At 37.2% G+C, this 23,868-nt stretch overlaps 4 protein-coding genes and 1 long non-coding RNA gene across 6 annotated transcripts; 2 read left to right on the top strand and 3 right to left on the bottom strand.

Annotated features, from left to right (window-relative positions):
* Positions 1 to 1,496: 1,496 nt before the first annotated feature.
* Positions 1,497 to 6,846, top strand: LOC144661226 (tricarboxylate transport protein, mitochondrial-like). The gene is made up of 6 exons (XM_078521922.1): positions 1,497 to 1,741; positions 3,130 to 3,337; positions 4,114 to 4,337; positions 5,004 to 5,224; positions 5,954 to 6,027; positions 6,322 to 6,846. The coding sequence occupies exons 1-6, from the start codon at positions 1,597 to 1,599 to the stop codon at positions 6,434 to 6,436; spliced, it is 987 nt and encodes a 328-aa protein (XP_078378048.1). The 5' UTR covers positions 1,497 to 1,596; the 3' UTR covers positions 6,437 to 6,846.
* A 151-nt stretch (positions 6,847 to 6,997) lies between these two features.
* Positions 6,998 to 12,447, bottom strand: LOC144661227 (homologous-pairing protein 2 homolog). The gene is made up of 11 exons (XM_078521923.1): positions 12,197 to 12,447; positions 12,060 to 12,113; positions 11,548 to 11,588; positions 10,799 to 10,888; positions 10,216 to 10,327; positions 9,429 to 9,499; positions 8,956 to 8,995; positions 8,503 to 8,537; positions 8,186 to 8,239; positions 7,849 to 7,908; positions 6,998 to 7,511 (listed from the first exon to the last, which is right to left on the bottom strand). Exons 1-11 carry the CDS (start codon positions 12,219 to 12,221, stop codon positions 7,455 to 7,457), a joined length of 639 nt encoding a protein of 212 aa, XP_078378049.1. The 5' UTR covers positions 12,222 to 12,447; the 3' UTR covers positions 6,998 to 7,454.
* Positions 12,344 to 14,044, top strand: LOC144661228 (large ribosomal subunit protein eL43-like). Its single transcript, XM_078521924.1, has 4 exons — positions 12,344 to 12,425; positions 12,582 to 12,710; positions 13,217 to 13,299; positions 13,934 to 14,044. The coding sequence occupies exons 1-4, from the start codon at positions 12,423 to 12,425 to the stop codon at positions 13,995 to 13,997; spliced, it is 279 nt and encodes a 92-aa protein (XP_078378050.1). The 5' UTR covers positions 12,344 to 12,422; the 3' UTR covers positions 13,998 to 14,044.
* A 1,589-nt stretch (positions 14,045 to 15,633) lies between these two features.
* Positions 15,634 to 19,790, bottom strand: LOC144661229 (uncharacterized). Its single transcript, XR_013572239.1, has 2 exons — positions 19,010 to 19,790; positions 15,634 to 16,452 (listed from the first exon to the last, which is right to left on the bottom strand). It is a non-coding gene; the product is annotated as an uncharacterized LOC144661229 (long non-coding RNA).
* A 156-nt stretch (positions 19,791 to 19,946) lies between these two features.
* Positions 19,947 to 23,666, bottom strand: LOC144660303 (reticulophagy regulator 3-like). Of its 2 annotated transcripts, none has more exons than XM_078520908.1 (8): positions 23,426 to 23,666; positions 23,247 to 23,353; positions 23,082 to 23,112; positions 22,665 to 22,779; positions 22,331 to 22,415; positions 21,844 to 21,987; positions 21,248 to 21,490; positions 19,947 to 20,831 (listed from the first exon to the last, which is right to left on the bottom strand). In XM_078520908.1, exons 1-8 carry the CDS (start codon positions 23,623 to 23,625, stop codon positions 20,371 to 20,373), a joined length of 1,386 nt encoding a protein of 461 aa, XP_078377034.1. In that variant the 5' UTR covers positions 23,626 to 23,666; the 3' UTR covers positions 19,947 to 20,370. The 2 variants fall into 2 exon arrangements, with proteins under 2 accessions (XP_078377034.1, XP_078377035.1); XM_078520909.1 differs by having other exon boundaries at positions 21,248 to 21,484.
* Positions 23,667 to 23,868: the final 202 nt, after the last annotated feature.

Below are 23,868 nucleotides of genomic sequence, written 5' to 3'. Positions count from 1 at the left end.
GGAGTCACTTTGTATAATTATACAGTACCACGATGCCATCTCTACGCGAAGTTGTATGCTAATGAGGCAAAATGTAAACAGATGACGTCAAATATCGCCATATACCCTCTACCTAATCGCCACTAAAGCCCACTACTGATTACGCTCACAGGCTACTCATAATAAGTCAACTCTGTCCGTGTGCAGACTTTTCCAGCTTCCAGTTGGGCATCATATAAACAAATGAGAGAGAACATAACAGATAAGTTAAAAAGCCGAAAAGGTGCATCTAGACCTAGTGATGGAAGTATGACGAGCACTACGAGGACAACAAAATTTTTGCGCTTTTTAGTTCGATTTAGTCATAACGTCAAAACTCGTCAGCGTCAACTTCTTGTAGTAAATCAGACACTCTCCAAACTGAAACAAAATACAACAAAATTAATTCGATTTGTTTTCATTTCAATTCGCTCTTCGCTTTTGAACTGTAGTCAGGATGATTGACCTATACCGGCTGACGCAAAATTTTGTCTTTCCAAGTTCCGACTACTGCTCGCAATCAGTAAAAACACGAATCACGCAAAGACCCCCCCCCGGTTCATTTTGTAGTGAAAAGGGTAAAAATAAATCGTTGGCGAAGAACATGGGAAGGGCGGGGCTCTCCCATTCTGTCCATGCCTCATGTTTAGTTGATGAAACGCATTTGCTTTATCTTTTACCACAAGTGTAGCCCACACCCCCCGGTGTTACTTATTTTCCAGTATTGAGTATTGACCCAGCAAAAGCTTAGCCGGCGAAACGGACAATTAGACACGGCTTTTGAACTGACACGCAACAAATTTTGAATTTTTTAAAACTGAAGTTCTATGTTCTCTGTAAATTTTAGAACTTTCATAATCTGAAGCAGGGTGGGGTGAATGGAGATAAGCGCGCAACATAAGAGCCTGGTACACAAGTACGATTTTGTTGGGTCGAGTAGCAGTTCTCGCAAGGTCTGACTCTCACATCATCAGGGTGGGTCTCACATGAATGGCTCGCTATTAAACAACAGGAGTAATGCTCCTAGCCCCCTAAACAATGGCAACTGGCCGGGTACACTAGAGTAGAGGGCCAGTAGAATCACAAACTTTCGAGAGCTGCTACACTACTGATTTTCTTAATTTCGTAACCTTACCCTGGAGTCTATGCCCCATGGGAGATAATACCTGTCTTATTTAGCTTGAGGCCAGCAGCGCCCACAAAAATCCAACATCTGATCCTGATAGAAGCGAAAACCAGAGTTTGGGCGCTGATAGTTTTTCGCTCGGAAATTGACTAGTGGAAATAAATAAATATTTTTTGCTGTTTTTGCTGAAATAATATTTGTTGTTTGGTTATGAGCTTGGTAAAACGAGCCAATCAAATGTTCACTTTTGAGCAACTTTTGTGATATTGCAAAGAAATTGCAAAATGCAAATAGCAAAACAAAAGGATGAATTGACCAATCATGTGACGAGATAAACACTCAGGCCACTTTTGACCAGCGGAGGGTTCAGGTCTCGAGTTATTTCACGTGGATAAAGTTGTGTTTTGGAAAGTTTGGAATTAATCGATCGCTATAATATAGCATATTTTAAAATGTCTTCTTTGGAGAGTTGTTATAGGGGAGCTTTAGCTGCGACGCCAGACCCTGCCACGTATTATCGGAGAAAATATCTGAGTGCCTCTCCGGCTGGCGGAGGAGGGAAAGGAAAGCGACATCCAGGGAAAGCTATTCTTGCGGGTAAGGAACCATTGTTTATGATAAGTTATTTCCTAAATCCGTTTAATGTAAAATATTGTTTCATAATGCAGTTTTAAAGGCTGATATTTGTTTATTTCAACCAGTATCTGCCCAAATATTTGTAAATCAGCGTTAATACGGGTACCAAACCATCCCAGTGATAGTACTGCGATCGACTTTAGCTTGCAGGGTTATAACAAGGTTAAGTAGCGTAGTTCATTGATTAGGACAAGATTTAACCGAACAGCATTAAATTTTGATACTTTAAATGTTGTAGTGTTTAAAAGATACTGTAAGAACCCAATTAGCAACTGCGAATTCCCTCGTACTTTTGTGTTTGCCTATGAACTCACCAAAGTACAAAGGTCGTTCGTTCGTGCGTCGTCGATTTATAAAACGGTAGCTTGCCTTATTATGGAAGACTATATGAAAATTTTGGCGTAGAAATATCGAAAATGTTGTTTCGTGTTAAAAGAAACGAAAGATGCCTAATCATTACACGTGGCACGTATTTCTTAATGCTGCTTAATGGGCGATCAAAAATTTTTGTAGTCGTGTTAATGTTCACAATTCAACACATTTGAGCGTTGCTCCAACAACTATTGTGATTTTCAATCGACCACCGACTAACTTGCTATTGTTGAATACAAGAGTATTGCAAGTCTAATTTCTCTGAAGAAAAAAAATGGGTCGTGTTTACGAAATATTATGAAATCTTTGTGAATTCCCAGTACAAACATCAATATTGCAATACGTGGGGGTGTCTTGGGGGGTGTGTCAAACGGGAAATTGCGTAATTCCGTGACTGCCATTTGCGAAAACGTTTTTTTCTCTCTTTTTCTTTTGGCAAGGCACAAAATATTCGTCAAAACCCTAAAATGATTGTTTTATTGCTAAGGTAGATGAATTTTCAAAATTTAAAAAAAAAAGGAACAAGTATACTTCCAGAAAATTAAAGAAAAATATCAATTGGAATTTTATGGCAATCATGACTTCTGTCATGCCTGCTTCAACCTTTAGTAAATATTCTCTTCCCCCCCCCCCCCTCTATTTTTCAGCACTTTTAAGCTGTAGCTTCTGTTGGCATATGCCCATTTTATTAACAAAACTTCACTTTGGTAGCAAAATTCAATTTAGATTGGGAAAATTTACAGGGCCTGAGAATAATAAAATAAATGTTCACCTTTATATGAATACCTATGAAGTAAGATGATGTGGATTACTCCAGGGTTTTTTCTGTCATCAAGAAAATTTTATAAAACTAAGGCTGGTTAAGGTTGAGAAATGAAAATGTGAAGTTTTAGACTGTGTCCCTGGCAATCTGTTAATTAGTTGCAAGAAAATCTTTTCCAAGAAGTAAATAAATCTTCTTATCTTTTTGTCAACAGGCGGTATCGCCGGTGGACTTGAAATCTGCTGTACATTTCCTACTGAGTATGTCAAAACCCAGGTACAACTTGATGAACGAGCTGCTAAACCAATGTACAAAGGTCCTGTCGACTGTGCTGTAAAGACAGTGAGAAACCATGGATTCCTCGGACTCTACAGAGGTCTTAGTTCACTATTGTATGGTTCAATACCAAAGGCGTCTGTTAGGTAAGAGAGATTAAGATGCCAAGTTCAGTATTAGCGCCATCCCAATAAAATGGTGGGTCGGTCTATCGGGTCATAAAACATCAACGGAATGAACACTTTATAGGGTCTTCGGTTTCATTATATAGAATGCCAGCGAGATGCAGAACCAGGCCTTTAGATGTTAAGATCCCTCTACGGCTAAAAATGATGGAAGCAATCGTTAATGCACTTAACGAATTGAAGTACTAATCTATTATTATAATTAGTATCATTTTACTATTAGAGACAAGTGTACATCAACATCAGACCAATTGATTTCAATAAGGACTTAAATTTTCCTTGCTTAATAAAAGTAAATGCCTCTAAACTAGTAACTCTGGAATTTTTTTCCTTGTGGCCATTTAGACACCGAAAAATAAGTTTGGTCGGGCCTGTGAAACGAAACATTTTATTGGGATGGCCTTAAAGTTAAAGCTCAAGCTTTTCTTGCAAACCATCTTTTCTGAATGTAAGTCGTCCAGGCTGGTAGGACTTTGGTTTTAATTTGTTTCTTAGCTTCAAAATTTTAGTCACCATGGCAACTAAAATAGTCTTAACTTGGAGGGTTGTCACCTCTCCCTTTTTCAGACACCAAAAATAAATTTTTCCTTGGAGGGTTGTGAGCCTCTCCCTTTTCTTAGACACTAAATCATAAATGTTTCCTTGGCTTATACCTGTTTATCTAACAGCTGCTTAACAAATATTTATACAGCCCTCACATGTACTAATCACCCAACAATATCTTTTTCACACTGTAGATTTGCGACATTCGAATATCTAAAAAACAACATGGTAGATGACAAGGGTAAACTAACACAGGTGCAGACGCTGTTGTGTGGGTTAGGTGCTGGTATGACAGAGGCTGTTGTTATAGTGTGCCCCATGGAAACTGTCAAAGTCAAGTTTATTCATGATCAGACGCAGGCAAATCCAAAATTTAAGGGATTTTTCAGTGGTGTTTCAACAATAGTTAAAACAGAAGGTAAGACAGCATTTGTGAAAAAGGTTGAGCATGCTTATTACCTCCTTAACTTCATTTATTGTAGAAACTGTTGCATACAATTTGTAATGTTTCCACATACACTACTGAAAATCAGTAACTCGGAAAAGTGCGCTGTAGATATCAATCCTTTTCCAAGGTTTACACAATCCACCGTACGGAAAAAGATGGTGGCTGTACATTTTACCGCAATATACAAACCTAAGATAGCCAACAGGGCTCAAAGACAGCCACATTTCTGCAAAATTCATCCTTGTACTTAACATTGTCCATGAAGGGTTTGAAGATTTTAGAGTATTTCTGTGCATTTTTATGAGTTTTTAGCGTTTTTGCGGGCTAAGAAGGTTATAGGTAAATGTACATGTATCAGGCGCCATCTTTTTTGGCAATTTGAAATAGATTCCCCATTTTGGTTGGCAAATTGTGTAAATTATTGATAAAATGCACCGTAAACATAACATTTGTTGTTACAGTTGTAATAAATAAAAAAAATTACGGTTACATGAACTGTAGAAAATTGTGTTCTACATGTATGAGAAATGTCAGCTTGAGTTAGAATTGGATTGTCAGGAAGAGTGTTAGCTTCATAGAGCTGAACTGATTGACTTGAATGACTTGATTTGTACTCATGTGTACAATGTCTTTTAGGATTGGGTGGAGTATACAAGGGTTTAACGGCAACAGTGATAAAACAAGGGACCAATCAGATGATCCGTTTCTTTGTGTATACCAACCTGAAGAGTTACCTTCAAGAAGGAGACCCGAGTGTGGACATTGGTTCTATAAAAACATTTATCATCGGTGGTATAGCTGGTGCTGCTAGTGTCTTTGGTAACACTCCAGTTGATGTCGTAAAAACGAGGATGCAGGTTTGTTGCAACTCATTTATGTGATACTCTGCTGTGGTAAGATGGGAGGTTTGGTGGCCTAGTGGTTAGCGCTACTGGACTCTGGATCAAAATGTCCAGGTACGGTCCTAGCCCTGGCCAGGTCATAGCCTTGTGTTCTTAGGCAAGGCACATAACGCTCACAGTGCCTCTCTCCAGCCAGTTGTATAAACAGCTATTTCATATTTGATGCAGTACTGACCCTGTGATTGGCTACAGAAATCAGGATAAGCTTCAGCTGTATGGGACCCTTAATTAGCACACTGTACAATGTATATGCAGACTTCGTCAGTCCTTACTTGCTGTGGGTGAGAGGGGTGGGGGTGTGGGTTGGGCTGGGGGGCAAACTACACATTGCCATTTCTTTCTAACCCTTTTGGCAAAAGTCAGAGCTTTTACGAAACCCGTCATCTTGCCCATCGCTGGTAATAATAATAATAATAATAATAATAATAATAATAATAATAATAATAATAATAATAATAATAAAAATAATAATAATAATAATGATAATAATTATTATATTATTCATTTTAGGTGGAGTCACAGGTTTTGTGTTATATTATGTGTCAGATTTTACCCTCTCATTTAGAGCTTCTTGTTTAGTGTCAGAGTAGATTCAATGTTAATAAATTGTTAAAATTAATTTGGATACAATTTGTCATTTGTGATGAATGAGAGGATTAATGCAGTTCCTTGTCTTGGTTGCAGGGCCTGGACGCTCACAAATACAAGAACACTTTAGATTGCGTTATGAGGATTATCAAATATGAAGGGCTGAAAGCGTAAGTAGAAAAATATTATTAGTTTTTTCCCTTTTCAAAATTTGAGACAATCCTCCTTTCTTTACTAATCAAAAATTATAGTCAAGAAACTAAAAATGTACTTCCTCTTATCTTTGCATCAATGCTTAAAGTGGGGAGAGGTCTGAAGAAATTGAATGACTAATAGTTTAATTTGAACAAATAGCCACACTTGTTGCTGAAACAATGAACATTATATGTATAATAATTGTAAACACATCTTTGTCAACTTCTGTAATTTCTGGATTTTAAAAGTACATGCATTTTTTTAAACAGATTTTACAAAGGAACAGTGCCCCGTCTTGGCAGAGTGTGCTTTGACGTTGCCTTTGTCTTCACCTTCTATGAAAATGTTATGAAGCTTTTGGATTATGTATGGGTGACGGAATGAATAGCTCAACAAATATGATGATCACATCTTTATTTTTAAACTATTTTACCAAGGTATTAGTCTCACAAACAATGTTGCACAAGGAATGTACAAGTTTACATGTAACTTTCTAGGAGCAAATTATTTAAGGTAAAATAATCCCAAATGTTAAATTAATTACGTCAAAGTTTCAAATGAGCAGAAATACTCCAACATATTTTTAAGGTCTTTAAATACTAACTTAAAGTTAATTAAATCGAAAACTTCCTTTAAGGTTTTCATGTAAATTAAGGGCTTTCTACAAGCAAGAAAAGGATTACAAAAATCATGACAGTAGAAAATGAAATTGTGGACAACGTGAAACAGTCATCTTACATTGTAGCTCGTCATTAACATTATATACCATGTATATGAATAAAAATTTAACCAGGGATTCGACTGTGTGTATGATTTCTTTTATGTCATAGTTGCAGTATAGTGGAACCTCGATGATATAATAAAGGGCCTAAGGGACTGGCAAATAAGTTGTGTTCCAACGCTATAAAGAGGGTTTCATTGTATCGGGGTTCTTACCTATTTAATATTTAACTATTACTAGGGTGAAGAATGTTCCTGTTATACCAAGACTTTGTATTTAGAAGTTTGTTAATTTGAGGTTCCACTGTACTGTTGTTAACAAGAATTTGTGTGATTTGTTACCAAGACATGTCCCTGTGACTTGTCGTGTTGTGTGGGCACTGACGTCCTCAAACAGGCATTTGGCTTATCTTCTGGAATTTGATTGTTTTAAGTACACACGGCATGAGGACATTCTTTTGGCTAAAAGCTTGCCTAGCTACTGTTTCAATTACATCACTAGAATAAAGCATCTGCTTTTTCACCAACATTAAATGACCTGAAACAAATTGATGGGAATAATAGACTGAAGCAAAATAAAGAGGCCTTTGAACATGAGTTTACAGAACTCCTTCACTGTAACATATAGACTTATAACATATATATCAAATATAAAATAAATTACTGTACAATACTAAACAGTTTAACTGTCTGGTATGACTGCACCATACTCTTCATCTGTTTCAATACCGATGTCTTCCTGCAAGGCAAGCAAATGGAAGATTGTGTCAGTTATAATGAAGTGGTTTTTCCACTCAGGGATGGTTGTGAAGCAGGTCAGTTGTTCAAAGGGTGGATATCGCTATCCACTGCTGGATAAACGGCTGTCATCCAGTGGATAAGTGTTGACAAAACATACTACGCTATCCACTGGGTAACAATTTATCTAGTGGAAAGCATTAACCACCCTTTGAACAACCGGGCCCAGTATTTTGCTGTAAATGTATTTTTGAAATTATCTTCAACAAAATAACCAGGCTAATGGCAGAGACTATTATTTTGAAAAAAAAACTTTACACAAATAAATTTAAACTTACAATGAGTTGTTTCTTTGGTTTGGGATATCCTTCAAGGATGCCATTTAAAATATCAGTTGCCTATATGTTGAAGAAAAATGACATCAGACAACAAAGTGAATATTAAAAATTAAAGGTAGTACTGTAAGCCTGAGAGCTGCAGCTACATGGTCGTCTGCATGCATTTTATGCCTATGATGCTAGGTAGTTGAATGGAAGCTGTGAAGAAGGCAATTTGCAACTGTGCTGTATTGCTTTTGGTTACTGTGAGAGAAAGTTGCCCCTAACATACCCGCTTAAAGAAAAACAGCTTAGTTACAAATTATCGATCTTGTTATAAGAAGAGAAACTACCCTACCATTCGTTTTCTTTTTCTCCACGTCTGTACAAATTGCTTGTGCTCTTTGTAGATCTTTATCAAAAAACAAAGTAAATTTAGAATTGGGTTTAAATATAATGAAAATAGCAAAATTACCATTTAAACTACAGTGGAACCCCATCAATCTGGTCACCAAAGGTTAAAAAAATCTGGCTGTATTGACAAGGTTTTTTAAGTAAGGTAATGACCGAGCTTTGGTTTTTGTGAGGCAGGCCATAACTAAGGCAGGGTTCCACTGTAGTTTGACAGACAAATGTTTACCAAAAATGGAAATAAGGTTGCATCCATGATCTCACCTTATCTTTTTCTGCTGGAGTGACGTGATTTGCCGCTAAGAAAAAAGATCAGTTACCGGTAAATACACATGAATACATGTTTACAGTGAAGTATAAAACTGCAACAATAAGATATACAATTTATTTTTGCTTTTTAAATGCCCTTGTAAATTCTTCAAAACATTACTCAGTTGTACAGAAAAAAAAACCATTTGACAGCACAAACTCTTTTCCTTTCAGAATTCCCTTATTATTTTTACATTGTTACAGAAGTTTCCTTTCACTTTGACATCTATGTGTGGTTATGTCATTTAGGAAGACAGTATAGACCAGAAGTTGGCAGGTCTGAAGCCTATATTTCTCCTGGCTGTGCACAGTAACAATTTACCTTTTAACCTTTTTCTGGGCTATTGTCCTTTAGGACACCTACAAATTATCCCCAGCAAGTTATTCAGTTGTGATGTTCATTCTTACCAGACTTGATATTCTTGATTCGTTCCTGGTATCTGTCACACTAAAAGTGAAGAGGATGCATTTCTTAGTTTTTACTTCAAGTGTTGGCCACAGATTAAAAAGACTCAAAATAAATCCTGAAAAAGCCTTCAACTGCAGCTGCAAAACCATTTTTCCACCTTGATATTAGTGCACTGATGTCAGAACTAGTATTTATTGCTTCTTTGATACAGAAAGAAAAAGGTTGTCTTGAAACTGTTACATGACTGTAAACCAAGTGTTTAATGGTGAATGGATTATAATTAAGATATTGCTGTACATGTACAACAGAATTGACCTTGAAAAGATACTTCCTTCCCGGCCCAGGCTATAACTTTGCCTAATTCATAATGCTTAGGGGGGGCAAATAAAAAAAACAGGGGATTTTCCCCAAAACGGGGGCGGGGGCGGCGCTTATCGAGTAAATACATGCTTATTATCATGCTTCTGAATACCTGTGTGGTCAGTTCTGCCAATCTAGCTTTTGCATCCTTGGTTGTCAATGTACTGTTGACACTACGCAACTCTAGGAACAAGGTCACAAACAACATGTAATAAATAGAAATATAACACTTAAAAATAATTATTATATCTGTTGTATATTCTGAGAAAAGGAAGATGACTGGAGGCCAAATCACAGTTGCTGGCATGTTTGACTCCAGAACAAGTGGTCTAGCTTTATTCACTGGCTGAAGTCATTAATAATAGTGTTGTGTTTTTTGGCAAGAGACTTCATTCTCAAAGTATCTCTCTGCCCCAGCAGTAATTAATAAATGAGTACTAAATAAAAAAGTATTGGGGCAGACTGACAATAATTCATTGCTACAGATATCAGAGATAATGTTGACAATGATAAGCCATCTGGCTACTGTAATTCCTATGTTTGGAAATGGATTTTATTTTTACATTCATCTTAGCCTGCATAGCAAGCATTCCCACATTTTGGCTGCATGAAAACTGAGGAACAAGGAAGGGATAGGAAGCCCCTCCCCCTCCTGTTTTATTTTTTTTTCCTTTCGCTCCAATTTTTGCATAGCCAAAATGTGGAAAACTCTTCATTTGTACAGAAATGCTTACTACACTAGCTACCCATACACCTTCACTTCACTTTCCATCAGTAATTATTTAGTACTTCCTGGTGCTACAGTGACATCACAAACTCATGTTATTGTTTGATTTTCTTTTAAATTTGCTATTTTACTATCTGATAACAAGTTAATTACAAACCCACTGCAGAAATACCTGACTCTTGATTTTTCAAAGTTTCCTGTAATTTCTTTAACTTTTCTGTGGATATAGTGATGTTTCCATCAATTTTCTTGATCTCATTTTCATCATAATCTCCAAACTGATCCTGGAATTTATTTTAGCAAAACAAAACTATTGATTAGAAATAAATCAATGCTTAGCGCTATTCTTGATTTACTTCTTTGTACACTCACACTTCCTCTCAACGAAAAATCTATAATATGGACACCTTCATAATGTGGACACTCGGCTGTGCCCCTTCAGTGCCCAGGGATGAAGCTAAGAAAACACTAAGCTGGCTCATCAACAAGCACAGCTGGCTTTTCTGGCCTTAGCAGCTCTAAACGTTTACCTAAGTCTTTGTTTTCATGTGAAATTTCAGCCAGATTTAAGTTCTATTTCAGCCGGTTAAATAAGCCGGCAGCTGGCCCTTAGTGACAACCCTGGGTGTCCATAATAATTATGGGCACCCAGGGATGTCACAAGGGGCCTAACCCTAAGGCTGAAATAGAACTTAAATCCTGCTGAAATTAATAAGGTCCAATAATAATTTATATTAAATTTCAGGATGTCTCACCTGCTTAGGTGCATAGACTTTTTGTTTTCCATTAATCTTCTCAGTTATAATGCCTTTACTTGCAAGTTTTTCTAGACTCCTCTGTACAGCCTGGCAATAAGAAGCATATAACTATTATAAATACAATTTATTATAATTATTAAAGGTTTATAAATTGTGTTGCTGGGAATATTACTAAGAGTTGACTTCAAAGTCCACTGATTGAGTAATAGACCTCTTTAGCTACCTATGAAAATTGCCCATTTTAGATCACGTGATATTTTCCAGAGAACTGTTCCTTTGTCCATCTGAAAGCAGTTGTTCATTCATTTACACATGAATTTGTTTGAATTTGAAAGAGATAATTTTCAAGTGTAGCATCACATGGTCTAAAATGAGACAGCAAACAAACCTAACTAAAGAGGTCTGTTACCATTCTTAAGGCTGATTTACATGGTACGATTTTGTTGCATGCAACATGGTGGCAACATGCTTACCACATGCCTATGACACAGGATGTGTTGTGTAAATAAAAATAATGGTCCTAAGTCATGTCATAGGTGTGTCGTAAGCTTTTCGCATGCGACAAAATCGTACCGTGTAAATTGGCATTAAGAAATCTATTAAATCTTCAATAAAAAATAAACAAAATATTGGCAGTGGTAGCAGTGGTCAAAATTATGGCATTCTGATGCCTTATAAGGAGCAAAAAAGTGACATGTAAGAGAGCTTTGTGATTATGATACAAAGAGAAACAATTCAACGCTCACCGTTTTCCCATACTCTTTGTGTAGATTTGAGAAAATGTCAACTGCAAAAAAAGCGCATAAGGCTATGTTCACCCTTGGTTTATGAGCTTGGTGCCAAAGTATCATTCTAATGCTAGTGTGAACACAACACTTTCAAGTACCCACACCAGAATTGGAACACAGTGGCAGTACCCGAGAACAAGGTCAATGCCCTGTACTAGGGCACTAAAGGGTACTTGGGCGCTTGGATACACTGTGTCTAAACGTTCACACAGCACCACTCTGATTGTACTAGCCAGTGCCCAGGCACTAGTGCTTGGTTACCAAGTTTGAACGTGGCCTAGAAGCACTAACATAGCTAGACTAACATAAACAGACAGGAAACAAAACTGAAAAGACTACTGCACTACGTAAAGTACAAGATAGAATCTTATCTTAGAATAGAGCTTGTGTAAGAGCTTGCGTAATCTTGTTTTTTGAAGCGTATCTTATCTTTACCTTGAAGCAAGTATTAAAGCAAAAGATTGACCAACCTGCGCTGTAGGGTCTGTTTTGTTTTGTGAGATAAGCTAACACTGCATCTGATGCTGCAAATAGTGCAAAATTCTTAGGTTGAAATAGATCTGTATTAAAAGTAAACAGGTGAACTATTCAATTCATTTATATATACCTTCCTCTTCAGATTTTTTACTCATTTTGGCAAAAATTTGAACATAACTCGTTTCTTTGTTTTTCCCCGCCAAAATTTGTACCTCGCGCCACAATATTTCATGAAGTCGTAAGTGACTTATATGTCAAACCGCTGTTGCTGATCGCAGGCGTTTGTATAAAAGTGAAGCGAAGTTCCCGTATAATCCTCTCTCTCCTCTTCTCACAACTCTGTGAAACCTTCAGAAATGGTGAGCTGAAATCCTTTCTTTTTTGTAAGAAAACATGACCATCGAGGCGAAAAAACGATTTTTCATAGCAGCCGTGTTATTCATTGATTAGACTGTACATTTATTACTTTGCACTTCTGACTTGTTCGGCTTGTTTTGCCCCTCGTCTCTCCGCAGGCGAAGAGAACCAAGAAGGTCGGAGTTGTCGGAAAGTATGGCACACGTTATGGTGCCTCACTTCGAAAAATGGTTAAAAAAATGGAAATTACACAGCACTCAAAGTACACATGTGTATTCTGTGGAAAGGTAAGTCTAATACTAATTTCTATTATCTAACTTGTGGTAAAGAACAACACGAGATGTTGGAAGAATACTCGAAGATTGAGCTGTTGACATGTCTAAAATTGGTTTATGCAGTTATCCCAACATTTTTTGTGGATTTGTTTAGTAAATCGTTGAAATTTGTGGTTTGTTGCTTGCATACGTGCAACAACAAGAAATTAACTGCCATAACGAGTTGCTCAAAGTATTCACAAAGTTTGTGTAGTAGACACAATAGTATTTTTAGGTAGTGCATTTAAACATTTTAGATTTTAGATTATATATTTTTACATTCTTATAGATTCTATTTTAGTTTTCTTTTATCTGTTATTTTAGTGGAACATCTGTAAACTAGCTATTCTAAGCTAAGCATGTTTCCCACTTTAAATAAAGTATTGTATTGTATTGTATTGTGTACCATTTCCAGAAACTTTTGTTGTGCGACATTGGCACATTACTACATGTACAGTAAGCTTATATGTTTTCTACAGGAAGCCCTAAAGAGAAAATGTGTTGGCATTTGGCACTGCAAGGGATGTGGAAAGACTGTTGCTGGTGGAGCCTGGGTTGTCAGGTAAATGGATTTTCTTATTGCTGATGGAGCTTTCAATTCATACAATGAACACAAAGTACCAGTTTTATTTTACTGTCATGAGATTTTCTTAATTTGAAAAAAAAAAAACTAACTTTTACTTTCTACACACTAATTTACCTATGCGATTTATAAATCTGGTTTCGTCTAAGGCTTTGTCAGTTGATCGCCATACAAAATTCAATAATGCTGATGATGTTTAGTAATACTTTTTTGGCTTCAACGAGCAAAATCTCTCAGAAACATAGAGGTTTTGTTACAGCAAGGCGCCCAAAAGTGTGACCACTTTTAATTTATTCACATTCTGTCGTGCAGATTTAATCCAATCAGAAGTCAACTGCAAGCTATCCACGGCTTTTGATTGGATTAAATCTGCACCAAAGAATGTGAATAAATGAAAAGGGGTCACACTTTTGGGCGCCTTCCTGTAAAGACATTGACGCCAGTCAGGCAGCCATGTCTGTCTGTTAGAGCTGTCCACATTGCAGTGATGTGGCTTTGAGGGAATTCACTGTATTTTCTTGCTAAATTTGATTCCCACTGAAAACAATAGTGATAGAAATGAGTATTGCTTGCCCCTTCATGTCATTAATAGACATGTTGCCTTTCATTTTAGCACAACAGCTGCCGTCACAGTTAGAAGTGCTGTTCGTCGACTTCGCGAGATGCAGGAGACATAACTTGCTTGTACAGTCTGACAATAAACCAAATAGTTTCCAGTTTACAACTTGAGTAATTTGTGTGATAAGTTAAGTTGGTGTTATACTGTTATCATGTTCTGTTGTTGTTCAGTGTTCTCTATCAAAATGGGTCAGCTAGCAACTCTCGTACAGTCTTGCATGAATGACTCGCTACCCATTACACCGCTTCTTATAAAACCGTGAACACTTAAAATATGTCTGGAATGTTCTTTGTCTTTTAACCAATCACATGCGAGAACTTCAGACCGCAGAAACCACATGGGTTTCCATCGGTCACGGAACAATATTTGGTTCTCGTTTCGCTCCAATTTACAAGTAAACACACTAATTGTAATTCCTTCCTTTTTGAGAACATTCACTGCTCCACTGAAGAATAGGTTTGAGTGATTTTTTTTATAGAAAAAGTTGAAAAACCGATGCGCCCGACGCTACGATTTGCCCCAGTTGCCGCCAATTTTAAAAAATTGTAACGAATTCGTATCTGCAGTTACCGTTCGCCTGATGGCACGTTACAATTTGTACTGAGAAAAGCTTGCATTTTCCGGTTTTTATCTCACCCCAACTATTGTAGCAGACCTAAACACTGATAGAAGGAAGGTTTGTTTCTTCGATAACAGCGAAACGATAGCGGGAAGGAAAAGCGAAAATCAAACGATTGAGCGATTGAGGTGTTTACTTTGCACCAATCACGCCAACATTTTGAATAATTTTCGTCTGGAGCCTTTGCAGTTTGCAGTCTTACGATCACGGAACCTCTAATTGCCTAAGGGTTGAAATCGTTTGCCGAAATAAATCGAATCCCTTGTTCTACCGAAAAGATTTACAATCAGTAACGAAAACTCCACAATTTTGTATTTTATATTCGGTTTATCTTGTTTACATCTTATGTCTAGACATGTCTACAACATACTGCATGCACTGAACCATGTCGTATATCGTCGCTAGAGAAACCGTCCTTTTTTTCTTTCAAAAATCCCTGAAACCATGTTCTGGATGTGGCCCTCGATACGAAAGAATAGCAGTTCTTTAAATTCTTAAAAAAGACAGAGCGTGTATCCTGAAACAAAATAAGAACTAAAGTTGCTCCGTGACCGATGGAAACCCATTTACTGTTTGTGGTTTCTGCGGTCTGAAGTTCTCGCATGTGATTGGCTAAACACAAACATTCCAGACATATTTTTTAGTGTTCACGCTTTTATAAGAAGGAGTGTAAGAGAACAATAGAACAAATAACAGTAACGATACCCCTAGCCCCACAAACAGTACAGACTGCTACACTACTGGTCAAAACAATGGTTGTCACCCATGCCAAAAAAAAAAAATCTGACTTTTCACAGAAAAATTAATCTGCATTCACCATAACAAGATGGTTGTTTTGAACAAAATACCATAACATCGTAAGTTATGATTCATAACACCCCAAAACAAGGTTAGTCTTTGATGGGTTAGCATTTTATTGGTTTATAGCAGGTCTATGTGTTGCATGCTGTTCTGGGTTTCAGAGGTTAATAATGGATGCTATTTTGTTCAAAGGGAAGTGTGGTAGTGTGGCTACCACATTCCAAAGTCTACAGATCAGAGTAAGGTCAGTTTCCTCTTGTGATACTACAAAAACTAGAACAAAAAGACCAGCTTTTATTAGTCATCACCCTGATGATAATATTACATTCTCCCGCACACTTTATGGTACATTATAAACCCTCGCTTTACATTTTCATGATTATACAAATGATAATAATATTATTATGATACATATAAAAATCCTGGAAATCTGATTCGTCCCTTAAATTGAACAATGACCTAAAATATGTCCCAGACAAAGTGTTGAATAAAGGCTGGAAATAATGAATAAATAACTTGCAAAGGTTTCCAGAAAACCTTGCTAGAAAACTGTAACTCATATAAATGCTAACTACAGTCAAAACAGGCCAAGCATTCCTTAGCTCATAATAATTATTGTAAACTTGATTCTGCTCTTGTTTCAGAAGGCATTCAAAAAGTGTTGACTGCTACATTACTCATAATTATGGTGGCTTCTGTGTACCATGCACAAATTTAGTAGGTTTCCAAATATATCCCCCATGATTTTGAAAGTATAGAGAAGCTGGTCAACTTGTACGCAATCAACAATTTTATGTAATACCTAATATTAAGGTTATTCCCTAGAAATAGAACTGCTCATAGATTTCCAACCAAACTTTGCCAGTTGGTTGTTTACCTAAAGGGAAGTTAAATTTTGAAATAAAAAAGTGGTGTCACCGTATTCGTTTAGGAGCAGGAAGACCTTGTATTTACCTTATAATTCCTTATAATTTTATTTCCTTTGCGAGTACTGGCAATGTACCGGTACACGTTTTCGGTGATAATGTATTATTCTGCCATAGAAATTGATCTGTATTCATTCTATAGAAAGAATTTGATCACTACTTTCGAACTAAGAGAAAATCAAAGGCTCTTCGAGCAACCTCATGGTAATTCGATGAAGTGGCGTCCTTCGCTTTGTTTTTCAAATAAGCGTTCAAGAATGTAACGGTCTCACTTCATTTGCCTTTAAATGCTTTTTTTTTCATGTGAGTTGCGTCAATGGGTCACTGATGCTTTGTGCTCTCCGGCTTCGAGGCGCAAATTCTATTTTTCACCACCACAATAAATTGTAACCTTTGAATATGGTTTTTACTGTCTTAGATGCGATAAATTGTGTGTTCAATTACTTTTCTGTCAGCACATATATAATATACATACCGGGTAGCGACTAGCCTCCCACGCAGTCGTTCTTAGGGGTGATCGCGTTACACGGTGTGGAACACAATCGCCCCTAAGAACGACTGCGTGGGAGGTTAGGCAGCGACAAGCGTTGTTATTTTTTGAACAGCCGATGAAATTTGAGATCTGCTCGCCTCAAAAAGATGAAAAACGGATGACGTGACACGAGGTGACGTAGCGCGAAACAGAAACGTGCTACGCATTTGTGTTTTTCCAGTGAGCTGAAACGTTTATTAAATCACGTCACATGCAATAATAATTTTCTATAACAGTTTAAGCGTAACTATATGTAGTCCATAGGTGCTATCCAGACGACGTTCGAATAGTATCCCATGATGCATTTCGTTTCATCTTATATTATCACTGCGTACGTGACCTAATCAGTATTGTTCAGCTCTCGCGAAGCGAGAAGAAGCGTTCGCCATGGCGTGTTTCCGGACTAGTTTTGATTCAAAAGCTGCTGCTTTCGAGATAAAACGACTGATTCTACGTTCACTGCGTTTCAAAGGAGAATTTCAGTGTCACATTGAAGGGATTTACCTGTGTTTCGCTAGTATACAGAGAAATACATGTTAGTATTATCGAACAATTGGACGAACGTCGAAGAGCTCTCGTTCCTGTGACAGTCAAAAATTCGGCTATAGATGAGCTATTTGTTGCTGGAGTGTTAATAAAGAAGTCCTGTGCTGATCCGAATCGGTTTTCTTACATTTCTTCTTACATCTCTATCGATCTCTAGTCTGTCCGCTTCGCAGTCGGCGGGCTCGTTCGGCGTTGTTTACATAATCTGTGAATACATATTTGAGCTTATTATTACGGTTATTTTTCACCAGTTGTAAGCATTTCACTTATTTGAAGAGTACAGTTTTAAAATTACTTTCGAAATTAGTCATTTTGAATGTAAATATAAATGGCAATGATGACAAAGCTCACGATAGAGCCCAGCGATTGTTGCCTGAAACAGACATCACACACGCTTCGCAACACGCGGCGCTGCTTTTCGATCGAAATTTCAGTCATCTTTGATCGCTGAAAAAGTCGTTAAGATGCGGGTACTTCTGGGTACTTCTTTGCAAGTAGAATAATACGGCCTTCATTAAGCAAGCGTGAGACCCATATTTAGTAGAAACCTGCTTATAATCCGAAGAATCGTGAATATTTATGACCTTGTCGCGGGTCAGTGAACACTTTGTGAAGGAGAGCTAATCAAAATAATCAAAATTGAGGGCGTTTTTTAACAAACCACGGTCATAGGACAATTGCAAATCAATGAAAGTATGACAAACAACAAAATAATACAATTTTCTTGCTTTTGACTGGATAAAAATACGAAATGTGCCGTAGAGAAAGCGGCGTTATTTTACGGTGGAATCCGCCATAACTTCGATATTGCGTGAAGTGCGCGGAGAATTGCACCATGGGATACTATTCGAACGTCGTCTGGGTGCTATCAGTAATGTCACAATCTCACTTAATTTGCCTTCGAGTGTTTTCTTGCGTGAATGGGTCATTGATAGCTTTTTTTCTTCAAATAAGCATTCAATAATGTAACACAATATCACTTTATTTCCCTGTGAATGTTTTATTTTTCCATGGGAATTGCATCATTGATGGTTCGTGCTCTCAGGCTTCGTAGCGCGAATTCTATTTCATCACAAAATATTTAAGTGTAACCTTTGATCCTTTTAAGCATTAAGTAAATTTGTTTTTTAAATATGTTTACTTTTCTGCCAGCACGTATAGCGTTATTTTAAGCAGCGAATAAAATTTGAGAGAAAGATGCGCGTTTTTGCACGACTCAAAAAGATGAAGAACGGATGACGTGACACAAAGATGATGTGACGCGAAACAAAAACGTGCATGAATGTTGTGTTTACTAAAACGCGTCTTTGAATGTTTTCTTACGTGAATGGGTCATTGATAGCCTATGCTCTGAGGCTTCGTTGAGCGAATTCTATTCTCTTTTATCACCAGAGGATAAGTGTAAATGATCCTCTTTCGATTTGTTTTGTGAAATTCAGTTTACTGCCCTGAAAGAGAGAGACCCTGGAACGAGGTTGAAGAATAATTTGTTTCTGATTGACATGTGCTGAATGCGTTTAAAAGACCTTTCCATCAGCACGTTTCTCGTTTAATGATAAATTAATTGCGGTTTGATATCAGAATCGAGTGAGTGAGTGAGTGAGTGTTCGAGTGAGAAAATGCGGCCCATAACATAACCTCATTACCATTCGGTAAAAATGATAGGTCACCGAACTTGTTTACGAGAAAAAGATGATTTCTCTTTCTCGCGAGCCAAGCCGCATAGAAAAAAACCGTCATTTTGTTTATGTGTGCACGCTAATTACACGTAAAATTCTACGCAGTAAGGATGGGCAATGCAATACTAGGGAATCACCTTGTGTTTCATCACATTGCAATACACTGAGAAGAGAGTTAAAAATATGATACACAGCCAAGTTTTTTTTTTTTGACGAACTTCAAGGTGTTTGGAAGTGTGAAGAAACACACTTTTTCTCAATTCTCAATTCAAACTAAAAATAAAGACTAAATGGATAAATGAAATTGTAAAAATTATGCTTATTAGGATCACATCTAAACCACCATCACAGCTGTGATTTCCTTTGTTTTAATTTGATGAATTGCTAATGAGTTTGAGAATTTTCAATCAAGTCTTGTTTTAAACATGAAGTTTTTCACAGAAGAGTGAAAGTGAAAGTTAAAATGTAATCAGATTTTCTGCTGAACTATAATATTTCTAGTTCAAAGTTGAAATACTTGACCTGTTTTGACTGTTATAATAAGGGAAGTGTTCCACGTGCTTTACTCCACTCAGCAAAGGGATTATCATCTTTCTGTGCTTGCAGCCAGTACTCCATGTATCTTCCACAGCTGCATGTACAGTACTTGTCAATGTCATGTTTTTAATTTTGTGAAACGAGTGCTAAAATAAGTAATTGAGTACTCTTTTCAACAAAGTGACACTTCCACTTGCCTTGTGATAAGGTGGATTTCCACTGACGCGTAAATTTTTACAAGCGTAAAAAAATTAGAGACAATGTATGAACGGCTTGCGTACACGTTTACGCAGGCCGTTCATACATTGTCTCTAATTTTTTTCACGCACGTAAAAATTTACGCGTCAGTGGAAATCCACCATTACAGTATTTCTTAAAATTTTAAATAAGAACTAAAATGCTAGTGTAACATTGCTACAACATAATTATATTATTTTTTTAAAATGTTGAAAATAACGGCTACTACTGCATTGAAATTATCGAGAAATAACCACTGACAGCAATCTCAATTAGCCAATTTCTGAGTTGTCAGGTGTATGGATCACTTGCTGGAAGGAAGTGAGAATAATATATAATAAGGGAGCAGGGCACACATTCAAGCAGTGACAAAGTACAAGGACTTTTCTTGCTTACAGTGGTGTCATATTTTACAAGTTACCCTTGTGCAAATAATGCAAAAGGGCGACATAGCGCAAGAAGTGGTTTTCTTACAGTGCATTGTGTTTGCACCAGTCCACACACATTCCATGTGGCAACTCAGAAATGGGCTATTCAAAACATGGCATTCGACATTAATAACCCAGCCACTTTCCCACATAATTTGTCATTGATCCCAACCTGGTAGAATCAACAGTGTCTGTTTCATCAGTTGGAGTCATGCCTTCAGCTTCTGACTGGTCAAGCATCTCGTAATCTGACACATCTGTGTTTCCTGATGAAGTCATGATGCTCTCTGGTGTCCCAGACCCCTGCCTGTCACCTTTGGTTTTTGGGTCCTCAGCTTCCCCTGTTTGTTTTGGCTGTGTCGGTTTATTGTCCACTCTTGACTTTCCGATTGGATGAATGGCTTCTGAGTCTGATTCAGTATCTCTGTCAATGTCCGGAAATTCTAACCCCGCCATAAATTCACCTTCTTCAAATTCCAAAGTATCTCCTCCTTGGCTTAAAGACGAAAACTGTAGATCATCCAGAAACACAGCAGAACTGTCAAAACTTGGGCTTTCAACTTCAGGAGTCTCTCCTCCAGAAATGCCTAGATAACAAGAAAAACAAAAAACAAGTCGAGGTCACAACAATGGAACACACTGATAAAGCTGAAGCTGCTGTAGTCTACAAAATGAAGAGACTTTCTGAAAACCTATGTCATGAAACAGATGGCAGGGGTTTCATTAAGTTTTGAATTAGGAAGGTTCCAGAAGGAGAGAAGGCGGGCAGAAAAGAACATTTGAAGTGAACTTCTTTAGGTACTGACTCATGAGAATCCTGGTACTAGTACCTGGGTCCCACCTTCTAACAACAACCATAAGAGTTTATGCACAACTTAAATCTAATAAAATATTATTGGAATGAGTAATCACAAGAGCAAATATAATGAGCCCTTTAGTGGTCACTCCATTAACAAATGGCTCTGAGTTTTCAGTGGGGTGACGTGTATTGTATTTAGATTACCTTTTGTTTCATGGGAATCTTGACTGGTTGCGATTGAGCTCAGGCCCTGAGTAATAGCTGATGAAATAATTCCTTGAAGAAGTTTGGCTTCTACAGACTGCACAGGAGATGATGGCTCTGATGAACTGAATTCTTCTTCTTGTAAAGGAATGGCGTCTTGATTGACAGGTGTGTCATCAGTGACTGGATGGATCTCCTTTGCAAATTCATCATCACTGTCTGCTGGCGCTCCCTCTTCTGTTGCTTTGATATAGGAAAAACAATTTATAATAAATTAATTGTCTAAAAATATGACAACTCCAGAAAATATACAATCTGGAGACTGCCAAATTTTGAGGAAAAATGAAAAAGAGTTTTAATAGTAACTATTAAATAAATATAAATTTGAAGATCAGTGGTCCTTGATACTTTGTTCAATCAAATTATAGAACATCCCACCCACAAAGCTGGTTAAACCTTCAGACACCTAAGAAGATAGAAGAAAAATAACAATATTCTTATTGAATCAGGGATATTGAACCACATCCACACAAATTAAGCTCATTAGTTGTGATAACATTAAGATTCTAAGATAAAGGAAAAAATATTATTAATACCTTTTGTCAAGACATCCCTTTGTCGCTTAGTCCTACTGTGTTGCCATTGAACAACAAATGGCCTGTAGAATGGTTCTATGGCTTTGTTAACTGTTCTGTGTATCCCATTGTGTTTTATAACAGGCCCAAAGTACAATGCACAAACTAAAACAGAAAGAGAGTCAAGAAATTTTCCTTCACTTTAATCATCTTACAAACAAAAGACACAATAAAATGTGGATATGACACAAATAAACTGTTTTTGTCCAAAAGCATCCCAACTAGCCAAAAGAAACCATTCTGTTGTTTTTGTGTCCCCTGTGGTTGTATTTTTATATACCGGTACTATCTTTTGATCTCTCTCTCTACCTCCTCTCCTGTTGAAAAATTATTTTGTCTACCCACTGTTAATACTGTCAATCAAAACGGCACCATGGAAACAAGATAATACTTGTGTGCATGCTGAATTCAAAACTTTTAAATGGTAATACAAGTGAAAATAATATACCTGTAGCATAAAATATCTGCAGCAAAGGCAAGTACTGGTAAGCAAAGACTGCCACCAATAACAGTCCAAATAAAACACCATAGTACTGCAAAAAATAAGGACCTGAATGTTATAATTATTGGTTTAATCAGTTCCTGTCCACATATGCATGTACCATGTACAAGACCAATCAAAAAGACAAAAATTATACATAAAAGCTAAACAGTGATTCCTAAACAAGCACATACAACATGGCTATTCCCAGGACAGAGCCAGTTAACCATGAGCATAATTTACAAACAAATTTATTCAAGAATCAAACTTAATTAATGGAGAAAAAGACAAGAAATCATACCTTGTAAGTGTTGTCAGTTTTCAACTTATTCAGTTTTTCATTCCAAACAGCAAAGGTACTCCAAATCAGTGCCAGTCTTTGACACAGACGATTAAATGACAGAGTGGTTTGTCGGCTGGAAATACGACAAAATAGCTAAGTCCCTGGTTTAGTCTGTTTTTGTCATTAAAAATTAAACATATCAGATAAATTACAAAGAGGTAATTTGAATTTGGTTGTGTAAGCTCATTTAAGTAGTCCCTCAGGAATACCAAAACAATGTTTAACTACAGTATTTAGTATTCAGTATTTTGTACAGTATTCAAAGCCTACATATGGTGACATGGTGTAGATATTCAGCTTCCAACGAATTAAATTTCTTTTACATTTATTCTGTGTTAGGAATTATTTTAGCATTCTGCTTGCTTGCTGGCTTACCTATCTACATCGCTGACTGCTTCAAATCCACCTATATTGTCGAGTAAAAAAATCTTGATTATTGTTTGTTAGGATCACTGTTATGGAAATAAACATCTCATCACAAAGATCCACAAACACAGGACTGCTAAGCAAGTGCAAGCATAACTAAATTATGTGACGTACCTTGTACAAATTGCCACACCTTGCTTCTAATGTCCTCCATCAGAAGCGATGACGCAATTATTACTACAACCAGCAGCACAAGACGGAATTTGCCACTTGCCATGAGCCTGTGAAACAAGATGACAACAAATGAGCGGCCCGCAATTTAACGATAATGTCTTCTTCACACTTCAGCTTACCCGACAAGAACTGTCAACGCAATGAAATAGCACAACGAATGTGAAGGGTTTTCCCACAGAAGAACACTCTGAATGTAGTCCCATCTTTTCTCAACAGGCCTCAGAAAATTTTTGACTCGTTCAATGTATTCTTGATTATCAGCATATTCAGATTCCGCTGAATTTTCCGTGGAATCCCCTGCAAGTTTGTCGGACGCCATGTTGTTTTGAACTTGTGCTTTGCCAAGGACATAAAATGTGACGTCATGGTAAACATTCTTGACTTGGCCCCAGGGAAACAGGGTCGGCCCCAGGTCACCTAATCTTCTCGAGACGTAACGTTAGCTATGCAAAAAAACAGCCCTTGGTCCGAAATTTTGTGAATTATTGTTTCCATCTTAGCACTGTAGCATGAAAATGCAGTAATTTAAGCCGCTGATCATTCGATTCCCGCTGTAATAACA

Source organism: Oculina patagonica, chromosome 7, assembly GCF_052425735.1.
Source record: "Oculina patagonica isolate OP01 chromosome 7, crgOcupat, whole genome shotgun sequence".
NCBI classification, from domain to species: domain Eukaryota; kingdom Metazoa; phylum Cnidaria; class Anthozoa; order Scleractinia; family Oculinidae; genus Oculina; species Oculina patagonica.
The sequence above is the reverse complement of the archived record's forward strand: the minus strand, read 5'-3'. Positions and strand labels throughout refer to the sequence as shown.